This window comes from Peromyscus californicus, unplaced genomic scaffold, assembly GCF_007827085.1.
Source record: "Peromyscus californicus insignis strain IS unplaced genomic scaffold, ASM782708v3 Scaffold_4__1_contigs__length_199733344, whole genome shotgun sequence".
In the NCBI taxonomy this organism is placed as follows: Eukaryota; Metazoa; Chordata; class Mammalia; order Rodentia; family Cricetidae; genus Peromyscus; species Peromyscus californicus.
In genome coordinates, this window is record NW_026294562.1 from 115,356,652 (window position 1) to 115,382,600 (window position 25,949).

Genomic DNA, 25,949 nt, shown 5'->3' on the forward strand with positions numbered 1-25,949 from the left:
CCATCATAGCACCTCAGGTCACCTGTACTATGTAACTCAGGAGAAAAAGGATCTAACTAGAAAATTTTTTATGGTTCTTCCAAGTGGCCCTCTGTCTTAAACTAGATGTCCAAATCATCTTATTCCCATTCATACACTTACCACCATTAAGTAAGTCTTTAGAATCTTCAATTGATATATTAAAATTAATCAAAAGGAGATAGTTGTGGTTTTTTTGCAGAAATATTTTTTAATTAAGAAATATTTTGTGTGTCCCTTAGAGTTTATTTTAATCCATTCTTTGTGAATTTCCTAAAATGTGTTTTTTTTAAATCATTATCACTCTTCCCCAACTCTTCCCTTCTCACCCACATTTATGCCATATTTTTTTAACCTATCAAGACAAATTTGTGCTGCCTAAATATTCTTGGATGTGTAGCCTTCTCTTGGAGCATGGTCCACTTAGTAGGAACTACATTCTTAGAGCAAACTTCCCAACCCTCTCCCAGAAGCTATCAATTGCCACTGGCTCCAAGGTTTAGGGTGCAATTTTCTGCACAGATTCCATCTCTCTGTTGGGCTATGGTCTGGCTTGGTAGGTTTATAATCATTACATATAGAGATCCAATCATTTATTCTCTTAACAGATTCTTCAAACAAGGTAACTGGGTTCTGCACAATGTAGGCCACATATGTGTATATATGTACAATGTTTATATACATATACATGTATACATTTATTTATTGTGTGTGTGTACATGCATGCATATCACAGAGTGCGTGGAAATCAGAAGACAGCTTGTAGAAGTCTGTTTTTTCTTTCATAGTGAATTCCAGGCATCAAACTCATGATGTCAGACTTAGCAGCAAGTACATTTACCAGCAGAACCATCTTGTAGCCCTTAACTATTAATTAACAATAAGAAAGCATGTTTAGTTTGGGTGCTATATTCTGAGAAACTGTTTACATATGTCATTTATTTTAATGCCACAGCAACCATGGAAACATTTTCCATATTCTGTTCCCACTTTACATATATTAGCCTAGGGTTTTATAGGTAATGTGTGACAGAGGTCGAAGACTGGATTTGGTACATCTGCTAACTCCCCATGGGAAACCTCAATTTTGGGGATGTGGGGTTGCAGAGTGGCTTGAGAAAGATGGCTGGGGCGTGGGAGGATGGAGTAGGGGGGGTTGTGGATAGTATGTGGAATGAGTAGAAAATTTCTTGATAAAGAAAAATGAAAAAAAAAGAAAACATAAAATAAAAGAAAACTCCTGTCATCTCTGTTGAAAATAAAAGGTGTGCACCATTTACATTTTAACAAACACAATTTGGGAGATGGGTGTTTACATAGTTCATGAACTTGGTTGTGTTTAACCTCATTACAAAAGGTTTCATGATTTCACAAGAAAATTTCTAAAGTGTATACAAATCCACATTGTCATAACTAAAGGATGTTCTCAAAGAATATATGGTTAGGGAATTTAATAATACCATAACACATTGGACAATAAGAAAACTTTGGATTTAACAGTTATAAAGAAAACATGCTTAATAAATATACCAAAATATTTATCAGAATTACAAGAACCTGATAGCATTTACTAAATGCTTCATAAACAGTATTCCATTTAATGATCCTGACAATCAAAAGGTGTCTCTTCTTTGTTCTGCTATTCTGGTTTTTAGATGAAGACATGAAAGCTTAGTTTGTATTGCACAATCTCACTTGCATCTAGGAAGTGAGAAAATCAGGGTTTAAAACTATATCTTTTTTCAATTCCAGGGGCAGTGTCTATTACCTCGAAATCATAAATTCTACTTATCAAATTGCATGTCTTTCAATATCAATAAATGTTGCTACCTCAAAATAAGCCATTGATAACCAATTTTACATGAAAGTAGAGAAAAAAATCACAGAATCAGATGGCCCTGAGGTATGGATGATGTTACTGCAGAGTAACTTGGCAGGATTCTGCATAGTCTCCCACAGTTCTGTCTACCTCTGCAGCACAGGGTGTACCTGCGGCTTCTCAGTCTGTCAGGCATCTGCAGATCACTGTGGTTTCCTACTCATGGTCAATTGTAAAACATTTTGAATATCTCATGGCATCCTGGGGATTTCTTTCTCTACATTATTTTTGCCATTAAAGTATACTATTTGATTTTTAGCTGATTTCATTTTTAAAACACACAAAAAGAAATTTTATAAGTAAGGATGTGATCCACATTCCTACTTTCTAAGTGGAAAAACACCCCAGCACTTAAGGTTTTCCCATCTTGTAGACTTCTCCATGTCTTGGGTGTATGATATACTTTGCAGCATTTATGTGTTATCCACATGTATTTTAGGATGGAGACCTAGAAGAACAATTCTGTTTGCAAGTTGGGATGCAGAAGAATTTGGCCTTCTTGGTTCTACTGAGTGGGCAGAGGTAGGTTGACAGTTTGCTTCCATATAAATGACAAAGCAGTTGGGACATTTTTTTTTGTGAAGCTTGGAGAAATAACAAAAGATTCCAGTCAGGCAATGCTTAGAGTTTTTCTAAAACATCTCTGTTGTGTGTTCAAACTTTTGATATTGCAATATAATGTCCTGTAGACAAAATTCATTTGGAATAATCACAGAATCAAGTTATTCTTAAGAGTCACCAAATGACAATCATTTCATAATGTTTACAGTTTTGTGTTGGACTGCATTGATACCTATACTTGACTGCATATTGCCCATAGGACAGGTTGCACATGCCTAATTATCCCAAAGGATAGCATCATTGCTCAAAAATCTACAAGAGGGCAAGAAGATCACTCAGCTGATAAAGGCACTTGCTGCCAAGCTGATGATTTGAGTCCAATTCTTGGGACCCAGATGGTGGGAGGAGAGAGCAGACAGCTGCAATATGTTTTCTTACCACCGCATATGTGTCATGGCATGGATGCTCCCATAGCATGCACACAAACACTAAATCAATCAATAAAAGTATAATAATTTTTAAAAACCAGCAAAAATTATCTTATTTTAAGAATTCAGTTTTATTTGAATTTTGAGAAACACCTAATGTCAACTATTGAAACTAATTTATCTTTATGTTTTGACAATGCAATACAGTAAATAAATCAGTGTACTGGGCACCAAATGCAAAAAAGAACATGGAAGTTTCTAATGGGTTTCTTCCACACCACCCAAAACAGCTTCAAGTGCTAGTCACAATGAGCCCTCAGTTTCTATAGTAAGGCTTAGTTTACATTTATCTTCTTGTCCCCTATCTATTAAATATGGTAGACAGTGAGGCAGTCAGAGTATATATCAGGACCCCTAAATAGTAACTCCATCAGAATTTATTATTGGCTTGGAGTAACAGAGCAGTAAATACATGCAGCACTGATATCTGCTCTGCCAGTTTCCTCTTGTTGCTGTGAATGCTCATGTGACTCCTGTTAAATATAAGTGTTACAGGTTTCTCTGAAAACCTGCTGAATTTCTGTTGTTCAAGGTGAAGTTTTTCTCCACAAAAAAAGTTTTATCCCGGTGTCAGGCAAACCTATGAATATTTCAGGACACAGTTTGCATCTATAGAATTGTTATCGTTATTGTTATTTTATTTTATTTTTGGTTTTCAATCTTGTTATTTTGCCCATGATGACCTGGAACACCCACAATCCTCCTGTCTCGAGCCCTGAACCAATTGTGATCATATTGTCTTTTATCATTCAGAGTTGCATAGACTTTCCTTATTTTCTTCCTTACAATCAAATTTCTCAGGAAATGCAATGTTTCAGAGATCCAAAATATCTTAGTAGCGCTTTGCTACTCTTCTTAGTTCTAAAAGTGTGCAATCAGTCAAATTACCAGTAGGTGGCAAAATACTACAAGAGAAATTGGCTTCATGGTCAGATTTCCTTTGTAAATTTCCTGACCACTAAATGGGAAACAGCTCATTCCTTGTGAATCCCAGAAATCACCTCTGCTTAAATAATGACAGTATTTTTTAAAGTATATTTCTACTGAAAAGTCTCCTAAATTGATGTTTACTGAGAAAAATTATGAGGGACAGTTGTGCATGTTCAAAACCACAACTGCCGTCTCATCTACGGTGTGTATTCATGCTCTCAAACGTAGTTTAGAAACTGTGCTCTTGTTTCTCACTGGCAACCACTGTAGAACTTTCTCAATCCAACTTTCTTTTGATACTTTTATACGCCAAACTTGTGGGACACATGATCCATCTTCATTCAAAAATCTACATTCAAAAAAGGCATAGGTCTTGGGTCGGAGGCAATTATATAACACTTATAGTTTTTCTTTTATTTATTTGTTTGTTTTTTAATATCTTATTATAGGAACATTCCAGACTTCTCCAAGAACGTGGTGTGGCTTATATTAATGCTGATTCTTCCATAGAAGGTGAATATTGTTGGCCTCTATAGAAAACATATTATTACTCTGGAGGTAGCAATTTAGTAGAAGAATTGTATTCTAATACAGAATTAACATGGGGTTAGAATATGTGTGGCTGTTTCACACCACTTCCATTGATTCAGGGCTGACTGCATGAGTGAATAAGAGGCATTTCCCTCAATCTGTATTGCAGTGCTGGTCCAGGAAGGCAGTATTCCTTACTTTGCCTCCTCTCTCAGATTCTTCTAAATATAGTGACAATTACTTGACTGCCTAAGTCATGAACTTGAATCTTTTGCTTTTGAATGGCATATTACATTTAAATATAGAAACTGGAGAGATGGCTAAGTCAGCAAAGGCACTTTCAGACAGGTCAGACAAAATAAGTTGTATCCTAGAAACCCATTTAAAGATGGACAGTGAGAAGTGACTCCATAAAGTTGTATTCTGACTACCACATGTACATGTGCACCATGACACACACACACACACACACACACACACACACACACACACACACACACACACACACAGTGTAAATTTACTATGCCAACATGGTAACATAATGCCTTGATGGAGTCACATTGACATTTACATTTTCTTCTTCATCTGCATTTCTGAGTACAATTGTTTCAAAATTTAGCCTTCTTGGTGCAGGTCAGTTCCCCTTCCTCCTCTCAGTTAATGGACAATGAAAGTGCCATTCAGAACAGACTGCCATCTCCTTCCTTTGTGACTTTAAGGGGTGTGTGTGTGTGTGTGTGTGTGTGTGTGTGTGTGTGTGTGTGTGTGTGTTTGTGTGTGTTTGAATTGTTTACCTCTAAAGAAAATGCCTATCTCAAAGTCTTTTATCATGCTTTTAAAATGAATTGGTATTTGCAAACTCCGTGATATCTGACATGCATACAGTGACTATTCAAAATCCTCAATGTTATTATCATTCTTTCCTTACATAAATCATATGTTCTGGGAGCTAGAGTTAAAGCACAGTGACAAAGAGGTGACCTAGCATGCCCCATGTCCTGCATTTATTTTCCTACATTACAAAAATGCAAGTACAAATATGATCATATGGCATGTGTGTGCCTTACAGAATAAATACTCCAAATAAATTTTTCAAATAATGCAAAATGATGTTGTTATTTTTACTGATAGATTCAAACATTTGACTTGTCTGGTATTTTAGTACATCACTAGCCTTAGATAACTATGTCATATGTGGAACTAGATCATAATTTTTTAGGATCAATAACAAGTACACATAGGTACAGTGTGATTGAGATACCAAATATCTCATTTCATATTGCATTTTTTCTTAGATGTTCATTTCTTAAGTAAAATAAAACACATATTTGTGAATTTATGTTAAAATGCAATCATATATATAACAAAACGTTTTTTAATTTTCAATTATTTTGTTAATAGAGTTTATAAAATTAAAAAAAATTAAAAGCAATCATAAACAACTCTTTTTTTTTTTTTTTTTTGGTTTTTCGAGACAGGGTTTCTCTGTGTAGCTTTGCGCCTTTCCTGGAACTCACTTGGTAGTCCAGGCTGGCCTCGAACTCACAGAAATCCGCCTGGCTCTGCCTCCCGAGTGCTGGGATTAAAGGCGTGCGCCACCACCGCCCGGCTCATAAACAACTCTTAATGTCCTCTCCAAAAGAACTGTCATCTTCAAATTCTGTTTTAGTCTCCCGAGTATTGGATTTTCAAGCCTGCACTATTCAGCCTTCAGTGACATGGATCCTTTAGTTTGAGAAAAAAAGATACATAACATTCCTGGAAGGAATCTCATGTTATGGACACATATGTATAGGCTTCTCTCTAACAGTCCATTTGGAGGAAAGCAAGTGTTTCTGTCATGTAGGTTCTCAGACTATTTAGCTGACATATATATCGGAAGTGATTTAGATGCTGTCTTAATCACTTTCCATTTAAGTGGTATGTAATGTAACCATCATGTGATGTAGGTACTTATATTACCTCTATTGTGCAAAGAGGAAGCTGTGACTCAGAGAAGTTAAATAACTTCCCACAGGTCACCTGCTAGGGAAAGGATGAGCTCAGAGCCACCCTAAATATTATGCTTTTTACCTCATGTTAGTTCTTACAGGACATTGGTATTAAGTTACAGATAAATGGTTCTAGATCCATCTTTTCACTCAGAAAACATTATATAAAACTTCCATATGTGTCAGGGTTCATCCCTGACCTGTAGAACAGTTCTTGTAGAAAGGAGCGAGGAATTGAGAAATGCTAGATAGGAAAAAAAATACAGACGTAGATGAAAAAAAAGACAGAAACACAGGATATCTTTTGGAAGGCTCCAGTTGCCTCGAGTTTTTCCTAATGGGCTTTTTATACACTAGCAAGGAGAGAGGAAAAAGAGCTCCCGCTTTCAAGATCAAGGTACAAAGTACAAACAAGTGTAGACTTGTTTTGTGTTTTTTTTTTTTTTTTTTTGGTTTTTCGAGACAGGGTTTCTCTGTGTAGCTTTGCGCCTTTCCTGGATCTCGCTCTGTAGACCAGGCTGGCCTCGAACTCACAGAGATCCGCCTGGCTCTGCCTCCCGAGTGCTGGGATTAAAGGCGTGCGCCACCACCGCCCGGCTTGTTTTTTTTTTTTTTTTTTTTTTTTTTTAATTCTCTAAACACCGGGTAACTATGCCTTATGCCAAAGCATCTTGTAATTAGGCCTTGAAGCATAATACACCTGGTAACCATGCCTTTGGCCAAAACATCCTGTTATGCAGCCTTATGGGGCAAAGTAAACTCTGATTGTCTGACCTTGAGTCAAAAGGGAAACAAACTAAAAGTTGGAATCTTTGTGGGTTCCTATAACATATGCTGAATATACATTGAGTTACTAAACTTATAATCCCTTAATGAAAAAGAAAACAGTGACAAAAAACAATAGAAGCACTTCTGTGGTATATTCAATAGAACAATTACATTTCAGTTCTGCAGCTGATATTGCAGCAAGTATCTTTTTATGTATATGCACTTTTCTATATGATGTTTAAAGTTAATAGAGAGCCGCAAATAGAATTCTTTGGTCCCAAGAATAGAGCATTTAAATTGCAATTCATGCCTTCTAACCATCTCCCTTCAGCACTCTCATATAAATACATGTGTGTATCAAAAATTACATATCTATTTATATATCTATTCTATATTTTTTGAGATAGAGTTCTTACTTTGTAGTCCTGTCTGACATGGAGCTCCTGAAAATCCTGTTTCAGTCTTCCGAGTGTTGGATTTGCAAGCCTGCACTATTCAGCCTTCAGTGACATGGATCCTTTAGTTTGAGAATAAAAGATACATAACATTCCTGGAAGGAATCTCATGCTGTGGACTCATGTGTACAGGCTCTTCTCTAACAGTCCATTTGGAGGAAAGTAATGATAAGACAGTTAGTCAATGTGTGAGGGAGTTGAGTGATGTTAAAAACAGACCAAGGGTAAGAAAGGAGGACAGTAGCTAGTATGGATTGGATACAATGCAGTGTCACATAGAGGAGTGAAGGAGATCACTCAGAAAATGTAACATGAGGCCAAACGGTGAAGAAGTCATGCTAATATGATGTAGAACACTGATCCAGACTGAGGGATCAGTATTTGCAAAGACCTTAAGGCAGAGGTCTTGGATAGCATGGGATTCGATGATTTGGATGGATAGCCTACAATTTAGCTCTCTTCCCAACCTCAGGCCTAGTTTCAGCTTTGTCAGTGGCAATGACATTGGATTTTTACACTAAGAGGGGAACATTAGAGAGTTTTCATTAATTGCATGTTTGAAGGGATCTTTCTGTATAGAATTTTGCAACAATCTTTGAATAAATAATAACAGAAACAAAACAAATAAACCATTCTATCCCTTCTGTTTCAGGAAACTATACTCTAAGAGTCGATTGCACACCACTGATGCACAGCTTAGTGTACAACCTAACAAAAGAGGTAAAGAGAAAGACAAACCATCTTAGGAATGTTGCAAATGATACTTTCTTGGGGTGCAATTATTATGTTGCACATTGATATTGTTTATAGCCAACTTTATTTTCCTGAACTGTCACAATTAACCAACTCTTTCTCCTGATACTACTTCCCATCTCCCTAACCCCTGTGAGGCAGCCTTTTGGCTGCATTCTGCCTACCGTTCCCAGTTTGATAATAAGTAAGCACACCTTTCAAAGCAGTCACTAGCCTCACACATTTGCTTAAACTAAGTTTAATTCCTGTACTCTATAACTGCTTTATACCCCCTTTATGGTGAAATCAATTAACTCAGAATGTAGGAAAAACAATGTCTTAAGTGAAAATGCAGAATCATTTTGGGACAAAGACAGGATGATGCCTTATAGATGCCTTCTTATCTTTTGCCTTGTGCTCCAACCTGTGGGTCCATCAAGAAGGCCTGACATGCTTTCTAACTCTCTTAGCAGCAACAGATACTGAAGGTGGTTGAGAGGCATCACCAACACTTCTGTGTGAAAGGCTTTTTTAAGAAAGGGTCCTGATAGGTAGTCCAGATGTATCTGGACTTGAGCTCCAGATCTTCCTGTCTCAGCCTCCAGAGTGCTGGAATTATAGGTGTGTACCATCATTCTAGCTGCATGACAGATTTTTGAGACTAACCTGGAATGCACTGCAAAAACCACTTTTGCGGGAGAGCATTTGCAGTTATTTACAAAGGTTTGCTTGATAAACTGATAATTTAATACAATATTATACCTTTAAATGTTTGCTTCTTAAGAAAATGGAGGATGAATTTGTGTGAGTGAAACAATTTTTTCTTTATTCATATTTTATGTTTGAAGAGGCTGATATATCTTCTTATTCTCTTCCCACGCTAGAAAATCTAATTTGTGTCTGTATAATTATTTATAGATACATTTGTTTCAGTATATAATACAGTGACTTCTACATTTTTGTATAAAAACTTTAAATAGTATAGGTGGTCAATAATTTTTTGAGTTGACCTTTCTGAGAACTAGTACACTTGACAGTTATTAAGTATGAATTAAAATATTGTATAATTCTTCCACTGAACCATAAACAACTTTGAAACCTTAGTTATGCTTAGCTTATCAAATATTCCTTATACAACTTGATATATTCTAATTCTAAAATTCAATAATAGGTTATGCTTCACTCTTTTAAGTTTCTTTTTTGTTGTTTATTTGTTTTTGTTTTTGTTTTTTTTGTTTTTTGAGACAAGTTTTCTCTGTGTGGTTTTGGTGCCTTCCCTGGATCTCGCTTTGTAGACCAGGCTGGCCTTGAACTCACAGAGATCCACCTGGCTCTGCCTCCCAAGTGCTGGGATTAAAGGCATGTGCCACCACAACCCAGCATCTCTTTAAGCATGTGCCACCACTGCCTGGCCTCTCTTTTAAGTTTTATACCAACAACAACAACAACAACAACAACAACAAAACCAAACAGATAATAAGTTTCAAGCCTAATGTTTAGCACAATTACAACAAGCAACCAATTAAAAAATACCATTAATTACGTTGCACTTTGTTATGTTATTTAATGACTTCGATACATATCATGTAAGATTTCAGCAATCCTACTGACAAGAAGCAATATTAACAGGAATATTTCCATTAATAAGGTTGTTCCATATATTTATTTACAGGAGTAGCAGAAGTATATGATTTTGAAAGTAGTTTCCTTCTGTCTTTGAAAACAGACCTATGATTGTTCTTCCACAGACAATGACTTGTGCCTTGCTAATAGTTTGTTGAATTCTTTTCTATGCACTCCACATCTTCACACTTGCAACTACACATGCACAGACATTTTCCCTTCAGAAATTTCTTAATGTAACTGTCAAATTCATGTGCTGGGCATTGAACCCAAAGCCTCCGGCATACCAGGAAAGCATTCTCACATAGCACCACACAGCAGTCCCATAGTTCACACCAATTCAAATGTAGAGATCTCATCTCTTGTTTTGCTGTAATGTAGTTTCACTCTCCACTTTCTCATTGAGGGCCATTTAAGTTTATGCACCAGATTTGTGAGTATTCTTGTCTTTTTATATGTGTAGCTGCAAAGCCCGGATGAAGGATTTGAAGACAAATCTCTTTATGACAGCTGGAGAGAAAGGAGTCCTTCACCAGAATTCAGAGGAATGCCCAGGTACACAAACAACCTAACCATCCTACCCAGTTTGGTTGTTCTGTGGGTTTTTTTTGTGAATAAAAGGGTACCCTTTTTTCAATTTTTAGTAAAAAGTAACTTTTAAAATGCTCTGATATCTGACAAATGAATGCAGTGGTTAGATTTGCAATGAAATATTACCCTGTGTTTTGAAATTAAATCTATGAGTTTCCAAAGCTGATTTTTTGAGCAAGCTGCATTGCATGCAAGAGGCAGCAGCCAAGGTTCTAAAGAAATGGCCCTTCAAAGTGCACTGTGAAAAATAATCTTTAAATATTTTGAAAGGAAAGGGAGAACAATGGTGCCCTAAGGATACATGATGCTTGTACGTGGTACATGTTAAAGGTCACAATGGAGAAAATGAAAGACACTTTCTGTCAAATATCCATGCCATGTCTGTCTATAATTATTCATTTTCCTGAACGTTATGCAGTTAACAAATATTTTGTTTACTTTGATAAATTAAAACTATGACTGTGTGGCTATGTCTTTACATGAAAGAGAAGGGAAATAAGTATTCAATAGTTTGTAAATGCAGACATCTACAGTGTCAATAACTGAAAATGATCAGGTAGAATTCATTTTGTTCTAATTATCTGAAAATGTACAACAGAAACAAATGAAGCAAATAGTTTGAAGGAAACTATTTTCCAACTTCCAGAATCCTTAAATAAATCTGTGACTTATAAACGTGCCACTCCATAGAATTGTATTACAGAGGAAACACGTTTTCAGAACTGGAGTAAATATCCTATTTGAACTATGTGTCTAAGGCTATCATATTCGTAATGGTACAACTAGAATTTAGCAATTGACATTTGATCTTCATAGAATGAACATGGCACTCTAAACTAATTCTACAAACTTTATCTCTGAAAGGATTAGCAAGCTGGGGTCTGGCAATGATTTTGAAGTGTTTTTCCAAAGACTTGGAATTGCTTCAGGAAGAGCACGATACACTAAAAATTGGGTAAGTCTAAATGAACAAATTATTAAGGATAAGTGTGGGTATGTTTTTAACTAAATTAATAAATTTTACTTCAAAAAGTACTTCTGGCATAGAGGAAGGATTGGAAAGCCAATTAGCTATGACTCATTGGCTGGTTGTCTGTTTCTGTTTTTCTGAGCCTGTCTTCACATTCCACTTGGCACTCATCCTGCTTCCTGCAGTCTGGAATTTCCATGATTTCCCTTAAATGTATTCTGGTTTATTTATTTGGTTACTCAATATTCACTTCATCATTTAAGTTAGTGAGAATTATCTTGGATTCATCTTTCCCAGTTTTCATTCAAAATTAATCCAATTCAGCAAGACCTAGCAGTATTTGGATTTTTGCCTGTTATTGTAGCTCATATCATCAAATAAATAACAAATCTCTGAAAATATTGGTATAATACAACAAAATCATACGGCATTTTCCATTTCCTTTCTTGTTGTGTTAGATCAATTGTTTTAAGTTTTAAAAGTGTATATTTTCTAAAATCTTGAAGTAGTTCTATAAAAGCTTATAGCTAGAGATTTTTTACTTTTGTGTTCAAACAACCCCTGAGTTTTGTTTTACAGTGAAAAGTCTTCTGTCCTTTTAATTTTTTTCTAATGCTCACTTACTTCAAGGTTTGTAAGTAGTAATTTATGTCTGCTTTTTATTTTTTAGATTTATGTTAGCAAGGAAAGAATGTCACAGTTAATGTCTTATTTAGGGTTATGAATGCTGTGATGAAACCCCATGACCCAAGCAGCTTGGGAAGGGCTATTCAATATTGAAGGATGTTAGGGCATGAATCTATAGCTATGAGCTGATGCAGAAGCCATGGGAGAGTGTTGCTTAATGGCTTGCTTGTTCTGACTTTCTCACAGTCCAGAGATGGCACCACCCACAATGGTTTAGGCTCTTATCCATCAATCACTAATTAATAAAAAAAAATGCCTTACAGGTTTGTCTACAGCCTGATCTTATGGAGGCATTTTATCAATCAAAGTTCCCTCCTCTTAGATGGCTCTAGCTCGTGTCAACTGACATAAAACCAGCCAATACAATTATTAAAATACAAGAGAGACTATATTTAAGATGATTTCAAACAGGGATATAGTCACAGCGAAAATAGATTAGACTCAACTCTGATTTCCCATTGTGCTCCAATCCTGAAGTCAGATGGTATTATTCAGACAGCAGTGAATGTTTGTAAGTCTTTGGTAATGAATTTTGCAGTCAGAGTGAAACTCTTCCATCGTTAATAATGCCTGAGTTGTTGTCTCTTCAGCATAATACTAAATGAAGTGTTCTTTATATCAGTAACAGAGGAGTATATTGAGAAAAGATCAAGACATTAGTCAGCAGTTTACTGTGTGAAAAGTCCTCAGTTTTCATATACACAGCTTCTTTGATGCCAGATTGAGCATCACTTCTCTCCACTGTGCAGCGTGCTGCTTTTCAGAGGTTCTTCAGTGGAATTTTTAGTGATAAATGATTTGACATAGTCACCTATATTCTATTCTGCAATATTACTTCATTGGTCTAATAATTCCCCAAATCTCTTCTTAAATACTCTATCTTCTGATGTAACATTGTTTAGTCCATACTTTGAACTCTCAACACATTTCCATATCTCCTGTATTCTTTTGTAGACTGGCAGCTCTCTTGAGTGTCTCCCAAAGAATATTTTCACACTAATTTTTTTGCAGCATGTGTACATGTATTTTCATTTGCACATAGCTAAAGTAGCACGTTACTAAATTCTAAGTTCCTAAGTTTCCATGGTTCCTGTTCATCAGTGATCAAACTTAATAATATCCACAGTAAATACCACGTTGTGGGTGGGTCTTGTTATGAGCTATCATACAAGAGATATATTTTGTTTTTTACTTGTAGAAAACAAACAAAGTCAGAAGCTATCCACTCTATCACAGTGTCTATGAAACATACGAGTTGGTGGAAAAATTTTATGATCCAACATTTAAATATCACCTCACTGTGGCTCAGGTTCGAGGAGGGCTGGTGTTTGAACTGGCCAATTCTTTAGTGCTTCCCTTTGACTGTCAAGATTATGCTGTAGCTCTGAAAAGGCATGCTGAAAACATCTACAACATTTCAATGAAGCATCCACAAGAGATGAAGGAATATATGGTATCATTTGGTATGTTGCAATTTATCATTCAAATTCACTTTTGTGTTTCTAATGATTTCTTATCACTGTTTCTATTGCACCAGGTAAGATCTTTTTTTTTAAAAAAAAAATGTTTATAATTACATAGATGTGCTACAACATATAAATACCTCATAAAATAAAAAAATGACTTCCTATATTGTTTGCACATCTTTAATTGTACATAAACCATGTGGTTTTTTCCTTTATAGAAATGGTGCTTTCATATCTTGCACTGGCTGGTATTAAACTTCTGAGCTAGAGTGACCCTCCTGCTTCAGCTCCCTGAGTGCTGAGATTGAAGGCATTGCCAATTTTCCAGCTTTAGAAATCATCTTCTTAAAGCTTTTGACAATTTGGATTTCCATTTCAGATTCACTGTTTTCTGCAGTAAATAATTTTACAGAGATTACATCTGAATTCAACAAGAAACTTCAAGACTTAGACAAAAGCAAGTACGTCATATATTATATTAGATTTATTTGTATATATTTAATTATATGTTAGATATAATTGAAATAATAAAAATTTACATTTTTGTTGCAGAAATAGTTTGGGAAATTTCTTTGTTTTCTGTCTTCACTCTAATATATCCTGTTCAGGGTTTTGTATCATTCAGAGATTGTATTTCTTACATGTATTGTAACTAAACCACAGTGCCTCCTTCCTGCCAGCCTCTTACATAAAACTTACATTGACTCCAACATGCTTTGGTTTCACTTGTTCCTTTTTCACTCCTGTGCATCGTAATCCAACTGGATTCCTTTGTTCTTGGAGTGATCTTCTCTCTACTTGTGCTTGAAGTCATTATGTCCACACACACATGATCATTTTCATCTCCAGTAAAAAAATCCAGTTTATCAGGAACATTAAATACTGTGAAGTCGTTATTTTTAGAAGTGCTGAACAAATGGGAATAATTCTGTGTAAAACCAAAACCATAAACAGAATTTGACAAATTTTACAAAATTCACTGGTTAATTGTAAAATTATAAATGTCACTAAACTGATCCTTAGTTTATGACATAGAGTTATAACCCTGCATAATGCTCAGGATTGCTCTGAAGTTAAACTTACTATAAAAGCATTTACAAGAGCGAAGGACTATTATATGCTACTATTATTAAAAGTAATATAAAATGAAAATCTAGATGATTTTCATTTTATATACTATTTATATTATATAAATTAGTGGATGAAACAACTATTTATTAAAACTATAATATTCACTAATTATATCTTGATGTAATTAGAATACTATATTCCATAATTAATCATTGAGTTATTTGGGAGTTGGTGGTAGATTTCTAATTGCATTGATTCTTTTTTATTAACAATAATAACCTCCTACATCAACCCCATAATCTCCCTTGAGAATGTGAACACTGTAAGAATATTTGCTACATTATATTTGAACACTGATAAAAATGTAAAGTAAGGATTATATACTTGACAAATTTATCTTTAATAATAAGAATATTGTAATTGTCACTTATTTAATATTTTTAATTTTCATAAACTTAATAGATATTAATATATTTTCACATTTCGATGTTTATGTTAAATCTGAGAGTAGATTGTTAGAATCTGTAAGGTGAAAAAAAACCTGACCGTAATTATAAACCCAGGATTATTAATTCTCATTTCCCTGTGCATTAAAGTTAGTATCATGTTTTACCAATACATTACTGTTTTATAGTTCATGTTCTATTTGAATAGTATTTCATGGGATTTCTGAAATATGAGGATTATGCATGCTGATATTCTTTTTAAATTTATTACTTTTTTGAGATATGATACAATTATATCATTTCTACCTTCTCATTGCTCTCTCCAATCTATTCATACCCTTCTTTTTTTCTTTTGGAATTCATGACCTCATTTTCTACTAATTGTTGTTACAATATTCCTAAATACATAAATACAACCTGCTCAGTCTGTATAATGCTACTGATATTCTTAATTTGAATGTTACAATGATTTAAAATGCATCAATGAGTTTGATTTTACTGCATACTTATAGTTTATCAGGTGGTGTTCATAACTTCATGGAGATACAGCTTTATTAATTTCTTTTTTAGCCCTATATCACTGAGAATTATGAATGACCAGCTGATGTATCTGGAACGTGCCTTCATTGATCCTTTAGGGTTACCAGGCAGACCTTTCTACAGGTGAGGAAAAAAATAATTCTATAGTCTAATATCACATTGTGTAAAAAAATCATAGTTTATTTAATTTTATTATTTAAAATATTTTAGTGAGGTAAAATTTTGTTACTGCTGTAACAAAACCTTTAAATTTCACTGTACACAGAATTAGGTTCTAAAGAATGTTTGTTTCAAATATAAATACTTTGTCCTTCATCCCAGTCTCATTCAGCACTCTAAGTACCCTGTCCCCTTGTCCCTTATCACTGGCTTCCTTCATTCCTCCAATGTCCTTTCTGTTTTTCACATGTCTTTAAGGAGTTCTATGACACATAATTAAAGCAAGTGTAACTTATCCTTCTGTATATGGCTTATTTTTGCATAATATGCTGATCTCTAATTACATCCATTTTTCTAGCAAACAGCATAATTCCATTCCTCTTGGTAACTGAATAAAACCCCATTGTTTTTCACACACACACACACACACACACACACACACACACACACACACACACATGAGTATTTATACCACTTTCTTTTCTATTAATCATTGATAGCTCTCTAGGCTGGTCCTATGACTTGGTTTTAATGAACAGTGATACAATAAGCACAGGTATGCATTTATCTTGTCATAGGTAGAGAGTCCTTCAGGCATACACCCAGAAGTGGGGTAGCTGATTCATATGGCAGTTCTATTTGTAGTTTTCTTGAGGTACTTTCATATTTATTCCTATAGTAATTTGGCTAGGCACACCCCAACCATTACTGTATAAATGTTCCCATCTCCCTACATCCTTATCAGCATTTGTTCTTGTTTGTTAGTTACTGGGGAGAGCTGGAATCTCAAGGTGGTTTTAATTTCAATTTCCCTGATAATTAGTGTGGTAAACACCTTTTAGCATGTTTATTGGATAGTTATGCTTCATCTTTTGAGAACAGTGTGTTTATTTCATTTACCAATTTATTAACTGAGTTGTTTAGGGTCTGGGTGTTTAATGAGTGTATTCTTCAAATATTCTAGAAATCAATCCTCTGTTAGGTGTTTAACTACAAAAGATTTTCTCCAATTTCATTGATATTCCCTTCATTTGATTGTCCTCTGCTGTAACAAAACCTTTAAATTTTCTTTAAGACATATTAGTCAATTCTTGGCATTATTTATTAGCAGCTGGAGTTCTTCTCAAATATCCTTGTCTATACCTACACTTTGAAATGTTTTCCCTATATTTTGTCATTATTAGGGCTTTAGGTCTTACATTATGGTCTTTGATCCATTATGAAATGCTTGTTGTGTAGGGTGAGAGACAGGTATATAATTTTATTCTTTTACCTAGTTTACTCAACACCATTTGTTGAAGAGGCTATTTTATTTTTCTCAAAGAATATTTTTTGACATCTTTGGAAATGTGAGGTTTTATTTCTGGGCCATCTCTTCTTTTCCTTTAATCCCTGTATTATTTCATGTCATATGCTTTTTTGGTACTGGGGCTCTGTATTGTGGCTTCAAATTAAGTACTATGATACATCCAGCATTATTATTTCTACTCAGCGTCATTTTGAATTGTTGGAGACTGTGATGGTTAATGCTATAGTCAACTTGATGAGATTTAGAATGACCTAAGAGACAAACCTCTGGGTGTGAGTTTGTTTACAGATATGTTTAACCAATTTGGGAACACACATACTTAATATAGGTGGCATCATGACATGATGCAAGGTCTGGATGGAATAAATGAAGACTGTAATTGGATAATCAGCATTCATCTCTCTGCTGCCTGAGTAGATATAATATGCTCAGCTGCCCTACACTTCTGCTGTCATGTCTCCTATAGTGATATTTTATTTGTGCTGAAATATGGTGATATTTTATTGGTATGTTAATAAATAAAGTTTGCCTGGAGACCAGAGGTCATAGCCAGTCATAAACAAAAGTCAGGCAGTGGTAGCACACACCCTTAATCCAATCACATGGCAGGCAGAGTCTCTGTGTGTTCAAGGACACACTAGGGAACAGCCAAGTGTGGTGACACACGCTTTTAATCCCAGTACCAACAAAACAATAAAAAGTTGACACTAGTGCATACTAGGCTGGCTATAAGCACAATGTCATGATGTGTTTAGCAGGGAGTATGATGCAAACATCATCACTTACTGGCAATGTGCATGGAGACTAATTATTTTATGACTTTTTTTTCTCAGATCACTTTTGTCCTCTGAGGACACTGTTATCAACATTATACAGTTTATTTTTAGTAATTAAAGAAAATAGTGAGTTACCTTTTAAAATAATAAGCACAGTTCATACTAGCAATCCTTACTGTTATTTGTATAGCTCTGAAGCACTTTGAGTTATTCATTAAAAGTAAAAATTGTGTGTATTAATGTGCCTGGAGATTATAGCATTTTAAGTTCAGAAAACAACTGAATAATTCAAGTAACAAAATAAGGAGTATGCAATTTGAATATAGTGCCTTCTTTTTCTTATATATTGTTTGTGCAATGAATGGACAGAAATCTATTTTATCAACAGGCATATCATCTACGCTCCAAGCAGCCACAACAAGTATGCAGGAGAGTCATTCCCAGGGATTTATGATGCTCTTTTTGATATTGATAGCAAAGTGGACCCTTCCAAGGCCTGGAGAGAAGTGAAGAGACAGATTTCTATTGCAGCCTTCACAGTGCAAGCTGCAGCAGAGACTTTGAGAGAAGTAGCCTAAGGGTACTTCAGAGAATACATATTGAGTAGGGCTGATTATTGGGAGGACCTGCATAGAAAAATAAATGTTTGAGATTTTATGATTATGTGTAATATCTGTATGTATATGTATATATATTCCTTTTCTTTTTCCTTGTGGTTCAAAAAAGAAAAATGGATAAATATTTTATATTTTATTTTTAGAATATATTTCTGAAATTTGAAATTTAATTAAGTATTAAAACCAAGGTGAACAGTGCAACATAGCAAAAACATTTACCTGACATTAGCAGATAGTTATCAGAAATCTAATACAGCATGTAACCCTGTCATTTCAATGTAAACAGGCATCATTTCATTATGGAATACACCTGGGACAGTGCACGAAGCTACTCCATCCAGAGGCTTAGGTGCTGCCTGACCAAACACTAGCTGAGAGACTAGCTGATGATTTCTGATCTATTCATAGTTCTAGTAAACCTTATCACTCTGCATTATAAAGCACAATTAGTTATACTTAATAAAAATTTCACTTTATTAAAATTATGTACAGCATACTAGTATAGTTAATAATTAGTTAACATTTGTAATCTCAGTAATCATATCATTCACTTCTGAACAATTGTGTCTTTTCTGTCAAAAGTAATCACAGTCTTGAATTTTATGTTTATCATTTCCTTCTTTTTACACAAAATTCACCAAACATGGTTGCATTCATTACATGAATATATATATATATATATTTAATATATGCTTATATTAAAATCATACATTTGTATTTTGTAGTGTTCATCTTTTCTATTTGCTTTGAGTTATTCCTGTAGTTTATCAGATTTTCTTGTGACACCAAACTGCCTTGAGTAAATTTCACATTTATCAGTAAGGGCTGAAGAAAAGAAAGCGATCACATAGTTATTTGAACAAGCAGAGACATCAGAAAGAATGACAAGTTATATCAGCACTGATACTTTGAATCATTGCCATGAGAAAAGTAATGAGAATTTTAGATATCCATAGAAGCTATAAGAAATGGTCACCTATACTGACAATACCTATGTTCCCATATTCTCATCACCTTCCTACCCATCCAACTTCATGCACATTCTCTCTCTCAAAAAAGAGAAACAAATTCCAAAACCAAAAATCAAAACAAACAAAAAACCAATAAGGCAAAAAATTCAAATTGTGTCAGCATGCAAAAGACCTGCACATGTTCAAGGTGAACAAATCCCAGAGGGGGGAGAGGAAGTGAATACAAACATCCACTTCTAACCAAGGAGGTATTTGCAATTGATATTTCCTGGGAAAGGGAAAATCAGTTTTCTCAAATACAGTGTCAACCACACTCCAGGGCAGGCCTCAGACCCAAGAGTAGTTGGCCAAAACTATCAATTCCATGGTTTTTGTTTGTTTATTTTGATTTTAATTTTTTGTTCCCATTTAAGGCAGTTCTAAGAGGCAAGGTCATATCACTAATTATCTATATTAAAAAAATAAGAGAGATCTCATACTAGTAACTTAACAGCACATCTTAAAGTTCTAGAACAAATGAAGAAATCACACACAAAAGAAATAGATGGTAAGAAATAAACTTGGGATTGAAATTAACAAAATAAAACAATACATAGAATTAATGAAACAAATGGTTTTTTTTGAGAAAATCAATAAGCTCTCATTCAAATTAACTAAAAGACAGAGAGACAGAATATATAAATTAGCAAAATTAGAAAAGACATGGAGGAAATCCAGAGAATCATAAGGACATACTTTAAAATCCTGTACTCTACGAAACTGGCAAATCTGAAAGAAGTGGATCATTTTCTTGATAGGTACCACTTACCAAAGTTAAATCAAGATCAGATAAGCAATTTAAGCTTATCTGAATTAAACCCCCAGTGAATTAGAAGCAGACATTAAAAGCATAAAAAGCCAAATAAGTCCAGGGCCAGGTGGTTTTATTGGATAATTCTACCAGGTCTTAAAGAAGACATACTGAAGATATTTATCAAATGAGGCCACAAAATAGAAAAAGAAAGACCATTACTCAATTTGTTTTTACAAAGACCACTGTTACCCAGATATGGAAACCACATAAAGTTTCCCTTATGGACATAGATACAAATATTCTCAATAAAACATTCACAAATCAAATCCAAGAACATATCTAAAAGATCATCCATAATAAAATAGGCTTCATTCCAGAGATACAGGAATGGTTCAACATATGCAAATTAGCAAGTAATATATAAACAGATATAAAGACAAAACCCACATGATTATCTCACTAAGTGCAGAGAAGTCCTTTGGAAAAATGGCTTCCAAATGATGAAAGTCCTGGAAAAGTTGGGGACAAAAGGGACATACCTCAACATGCTAAAGGTCCATAATCAATATCAAATTAAATGAAGAGAAACTCAAAGCAATTCCACTTAAATCAGGAACAAGACATACCTATTTCTCCATACCTATTTAATATAGTACTTGAAATCTAAGATAGATCAATAACACAACTAAAGGAGAATAAGTGTGTACAAATTGGAAAGGAAGAAGTCAAAATAACATTATTTACAGATGATATGATAGTATACATAAGTGACCCTAAGGATTCCATTGGGAAACTCCTGCTGCTGGTAATCACTTCAGCAAAGTCACTAGATACAAAATTAACTCACAAAATCAATAGTCTTCCTCTACAAAAACAGGAAACAGGCTAAGAAAGAAAACTGGGAAACAACTTTATAATAGCCTCAGCTAACACAAATTATCTTGGGGTAACTCAAACAATCCAAGTGAAAAATTTGTATGGTGGTTTGAATAAGAAATGTCCCCATAGGCTAAGATATTTGAATGCTTAGTCATCAAGGAGTAGCACTACTTCGGAAGGTTTAGGAAGTTTGTCCTTGTTTAAGTAGGTGTGGACTTGTTGGAATAAGAATATCACTGGGGATGGGCAATGAAGTTTCAAAAGCCCATACCAAGCCCAATGTCTGTCCCTGCTTCCTATGGATATAGATGTAGAACTCTCCGCCACTTCTCCATCACCATGTCTGCCTATGTGCTGTAGAACTCTCAGCCACTTCTTCATCACCATGTCTGCCTGTGTGCTGGTATCCTCCCCAAAATGATGATAATAAACTAAATCTCTGAAGCTGTAAACAACCCCAATGAAATGCTTCATTTTATAAGAGTTTCTGTGTTCACAGTGTCTTTTCACAGCAAGAGAACACCGACTAAGGCAACTTGTATAATAAAAAAATTTTAAGATATTAATGAAATTAAATAAAGAAGATGCCAGAAGATGGAAAAATTTTCTATGCTCATGGATTTATGGTAGGATTAATGTAATAAAAATGGCCATTCTACCAAAAGCAATCTAGAAATTCAATGCAGTTCTCATAAAAATTCTGACACAATTCTTCACAGATTGTCATGGGCCATGTCATAAATACCACAAATAGCAATTAATAATTCAACTGTCAACACACCAAATGAATAACTCTCTGATGGAGGAATCTCATCAAGAAAGGCTTATGGGACCATTGACTGAAAACTGGTTGTTTTGGTCTGTAACTTTCTCATGTGCTGCCACACTTCCTCCCTAAAAAGAACATCTGTGAGGTTCTTTTCAAAGCTCATTGGTGGTGTGTTTTTTTTTTAATTTTGGGACACATATATCTGTGGATGGTCAGAAAGATGATTTCCTCTTAAGCTGTATAATCTTGATGGATAGAAATATTACTAGTATTACTAGGATATTTTTCATAGCTCAGTGGACACAGAAAAATAATAGCATTCTCAGCTACAAAGAGAACATTTTACACTCTTAGTTAATTTAAGACTTCAAAACAAATTCAAAGCAGACTAGTTGCCCCTGCAAATGAGTTGCCCAAGGACAGAGTCCCAATTGCCTACTGAACCAATGTCAGGCATGAAGCAACTTTAGTGCTAGTTCTTCACTTGCAAAAGTCTGGCTGAGAACATTAAAAAAAATTCCCTGAGCAGATATGACCCTCAAAATGTAACTCATATATTTGTCCAGAGTTTTTTCTGGGAGAGAGATATGTAGAATAGAGATGTGTGGCTGTGTAGAAGAGAGATGTAGCTGTGTGGAGAGATATGTAGCTGTATGGAGACAGAGAAATTTTCTGAGAAGATCTTTCAAGATGAAGTAAAAGAGAAAGGCACCATCAGAACATGTGTGTTTCCTTCCTTACCCCTCAGAAAGGAAAGTTTAGTCCTTGCCACATTTGTGGATTTTTTTTTTGCCTACCCTAGGTATTGCTGGAGATTGGCCCTCCAGGCAGTGATAACAAATCTTGAAAAAACAATTTGCAGCTTAATATGAAAACACACACACACAAAAAAGCAACAACAAACAAACAAACAACAGGATAGTTAAAACAACCCAGAATTAAAAATAAAAATAAAAATAAACTGTTACAGGTATCACCATTGATGACCTCAAAATATACTATAGAGCTATAGTTAGAAAAAATAAAAGCATGGTAAAGGCACAAAAACAGACATGTTGATCAATGTAATCAAACTGCAAATCCAAGTATAAATCCACATGCCTATTGACACCAGATTTTTAATACAGAAGTCAGAAATACACATTGAAAAAAAAAGACAGCATCTTCAACAAATGGTGCTAGTCAAACTGGATGGCTATACAGAAAAGAAGAATCTAAATAGATCCATATATCCCTGAACAAGACTCAGTTACAAAAGGATTAAAGACCTTAACATAAAACTGGAAGAACACCACTAGCACACAATCTAAGATCAATAAATAATAAATAGGACCTCATGAAACTGAGAATCTTCTGGATAGCAAAGGACACCATCAAGAAGACAAAGTGGCAGCCTATAGAAATGGAAAATATTTTTAATAACTTCATATCCAAAAGAGGGCTAATATTCAAAATATATAAAGAACTCAAGAAGCTAGATAGCAAGAAAACAAATAACTCAGTTAAAAATGAGGTACACTTCTAAACAGAAAATTCTCAAAAAAGAAACTCACATTGCTGAGAAATATGTAGTGTTCAGTGTACTTAGTCATCGGGGAACTTCAAATCAAATCTTGCTTGTGGGAGTGCAAATGTACAGTCACTATGGAACTCAGTGTGGCAGTTTCTCAGGAAGATGGGAATCATTCTATCTCCAGATCCTCATGCTATCATAGAGACACTTGCTCAACCATGCTCATTGCTGATCTATTCATAATGGTCAGAAATTTGAAGATGTTCCTCAACTGAATAATGGGAAAAATGTGGTACATTTTCATAATGGAATATTAGTCAGTTGTTAAAAAATGAAATAATGAAATGTCTTAGGTAAGACAAATAGGATATTATTTACTTCTATGTGAATATTAGCCTTCAAGCCAATTATAACCAAGCTACAATAGAATCAAAGTTTCATATAGAGTTAGGGAGTAGGGTGGGACAGATTGATCTCATTAGAAAATAGAAATAGAATAAATAATTGTGGGTGGAAGTGGGAAACTGGAATGGGAGGATTAGGCTGGTTGGGGAAGAGAAGAGGGGGAAAGGGGTAATTATGGGGAGACACAGCTAAAAATAACAACCTTTGGAAGTGCATAATGGAAACCTAATAGATTAGAGGCTTCTTAAAATATCTATGCACATGAAGGGAATCTAAAGGAAACAAAAAAATAATGACTCAAAACTGGCCATCTGTTGTCACCAAATGAAGCTCCTAGTACCAGGTTTGGGTTCTGTTCAATTGAATTGTTGGCCAAAGGGGTCCCATGTGGACCAGCAAAACAACCCAGGTCATTGTCAATACTATAGGTTGCTCTCCAGAACTGACAGCAAGTTTTATTGCTGAAAACAAACCCACACTCATTGAAGATGGAAAAGTCAATCTGGTGTGTAGTGGGTAGCCATTCCAACCTTGATCTGGAAGTTCCAACCCCCATTGAGGCTTCGGTAACTGTCACGCCTACAAGGCAGGGCCAAGAGAGAACCCTAAAGACCCGAGATCTGGATGTGCCCTCTCTCTTGGTTCCTGGACCCTGGACGCTGGAAGTAGACCAAGCAGAGTTCTCCAGAGAACACTGCCAGACTGTGCTATGTCTTTCCCAGACCCTGCAACCTACCTATCCCTTCATTTGTAAGTTACACTACTAAATAAACCTCCCTTTTAACTACATGGACTGGCCTTAATAATTACACCAATACTGGTGTCTACAGAGTGCCTTAACTGTAATATTCTAGTGTATCTGGTACAGGAAAGTTCTTTACATGTTACCAAATAGAAATATAAACACAAATCCAGCCACAAATGCTTTGATCTACATATGTGTCCTGGCCTGCAAGAATGCTAGTGAAATGGTGATTCAGAGTTTGTCTAACTTGACTTAAGATCCACACCCATATCCATTCTGCATGGGTGACCAAGAACATGAGACTAGATAGCCCTAAAACCCAGGGTAAAACCAAATACTACTGTTCTATAAAGATTAAATTTAATTTAATTGAAAAACCTCAAAAATAAAATGACTTCTAATGACAATTTGCTACACTCATAGATAAGTGCCTTCTTCAGTCATCATCTGAGAAACTTCTTCTTGCAATAAATGGGAACAAATGCAGAAACTCACAGAGAGAAATTATGAAGAGAGTGAGAGACCAGACACCTTGGAGCAGTAAGCCACAAATGGAATGTCTTCATCAAATTCTTCCCCAATGGGCTCAAGGAGCTTTGTGAAAGAGGTAGCAGAAAGAGTACAAGAGTCAGTGGTGATGGAGGAAAACAAGAAGACAAGGTCCATTTGTGGTGATATATTGTGTACTCTAATAAACTTGCCTGAGGATCAGAGGACAGAGCCAGCCACTAGATTAGACTCAGAGCCAGGCAGTGGTGGCACATTCCTTTAATCCCAGCACTTGAGATCTCATGCCTTTGCTTGTGAATCACACACACCTTTAATCCCAGGAAGCAATATGGCAGGGCAGAGAAAGGTATGAAAAGTGTGAGGAAACATGAACTCACTCTCTTTAGACTGAGGATTTCGTAGAGGTAAGAACTAGTGGCTGGCTGTTCTGCTTCTCTGATTTTTTAGCTTTCACCCTGATATCTGGCTCTGGGTTTTTTTTTATTAAAAGACCATCTAAGATTCAAACAACATCTGGTGTCCAACTTGTGGGGCTCGATTTCAGAAAAAGCCACTTGCCTGTGGCCTTGCAGGCTCTGACTCAGACCCAAGCAGCATGAGGCCATTGTCTCCACACTATGTGGGCCAGAGTCTCTAACACACAGGCTAAGTTTTTGTTGTAGCCTCTCTTCAGCAAATTCCATTAGTTTTTTTTTGTTTTTTGTTTTTTTTTTTTTTGGCTCCCAAAACCACAGGAGTTAGCTGCTTTCTCAAGTT

At 35.2% G+C, this 25,949-nt stretch overlaps 1 protein-coding gene across 7 annotated transcripts in view; it reads left to right on the plus strand.

Moving 5' to 3' along the window:
- LOC128093961 (Putative N-acetylated-alpha-linked acidic dipeptidase) overlaps positions 1 to 25,949 on the plus strand; it is a 66,999-nt gene that overhangs the window by 31,894 nt on the left and 9,156 nt on the right. For 4 of the 7 annotated variants that reach the window (XM_052711910.1, XM_052711914.1, XM_052711915.1 and 1 more), the window contains 9 exons: positions 2,337 to 2,419; positions 4,326 to 4,389; positions 8,274 to 8,341; positions 10,440 to 10,531; positions 11,432 to 11,522; positions 13,423 to 13,687; positions 14,070 to 14,151; positions 15,778 to 15,870; positions 18,380 to 19,325. In XM_052711910.1, coding sequence (XP_052567870.1) covers positions 2,337 to 2,419; positions 4,326 to 4,389; positions 8,274 to 8,341; positions 10,440 to 10,531; positions 11,432 to 11,522; positions 13,423 to 13,687; positions 14,070 to 14,151; positions 15,778 to 15,870; positions 18,380 to 18,569 — 1,028 coding nt within the window. In that variant the 3' untranslated portion in view covers positions 18,570 to 19,325. The other 3 variants (XR_008212809.1, XM_052711911.1, XM_052711913.1) reach the window with 2 other exon arrangements.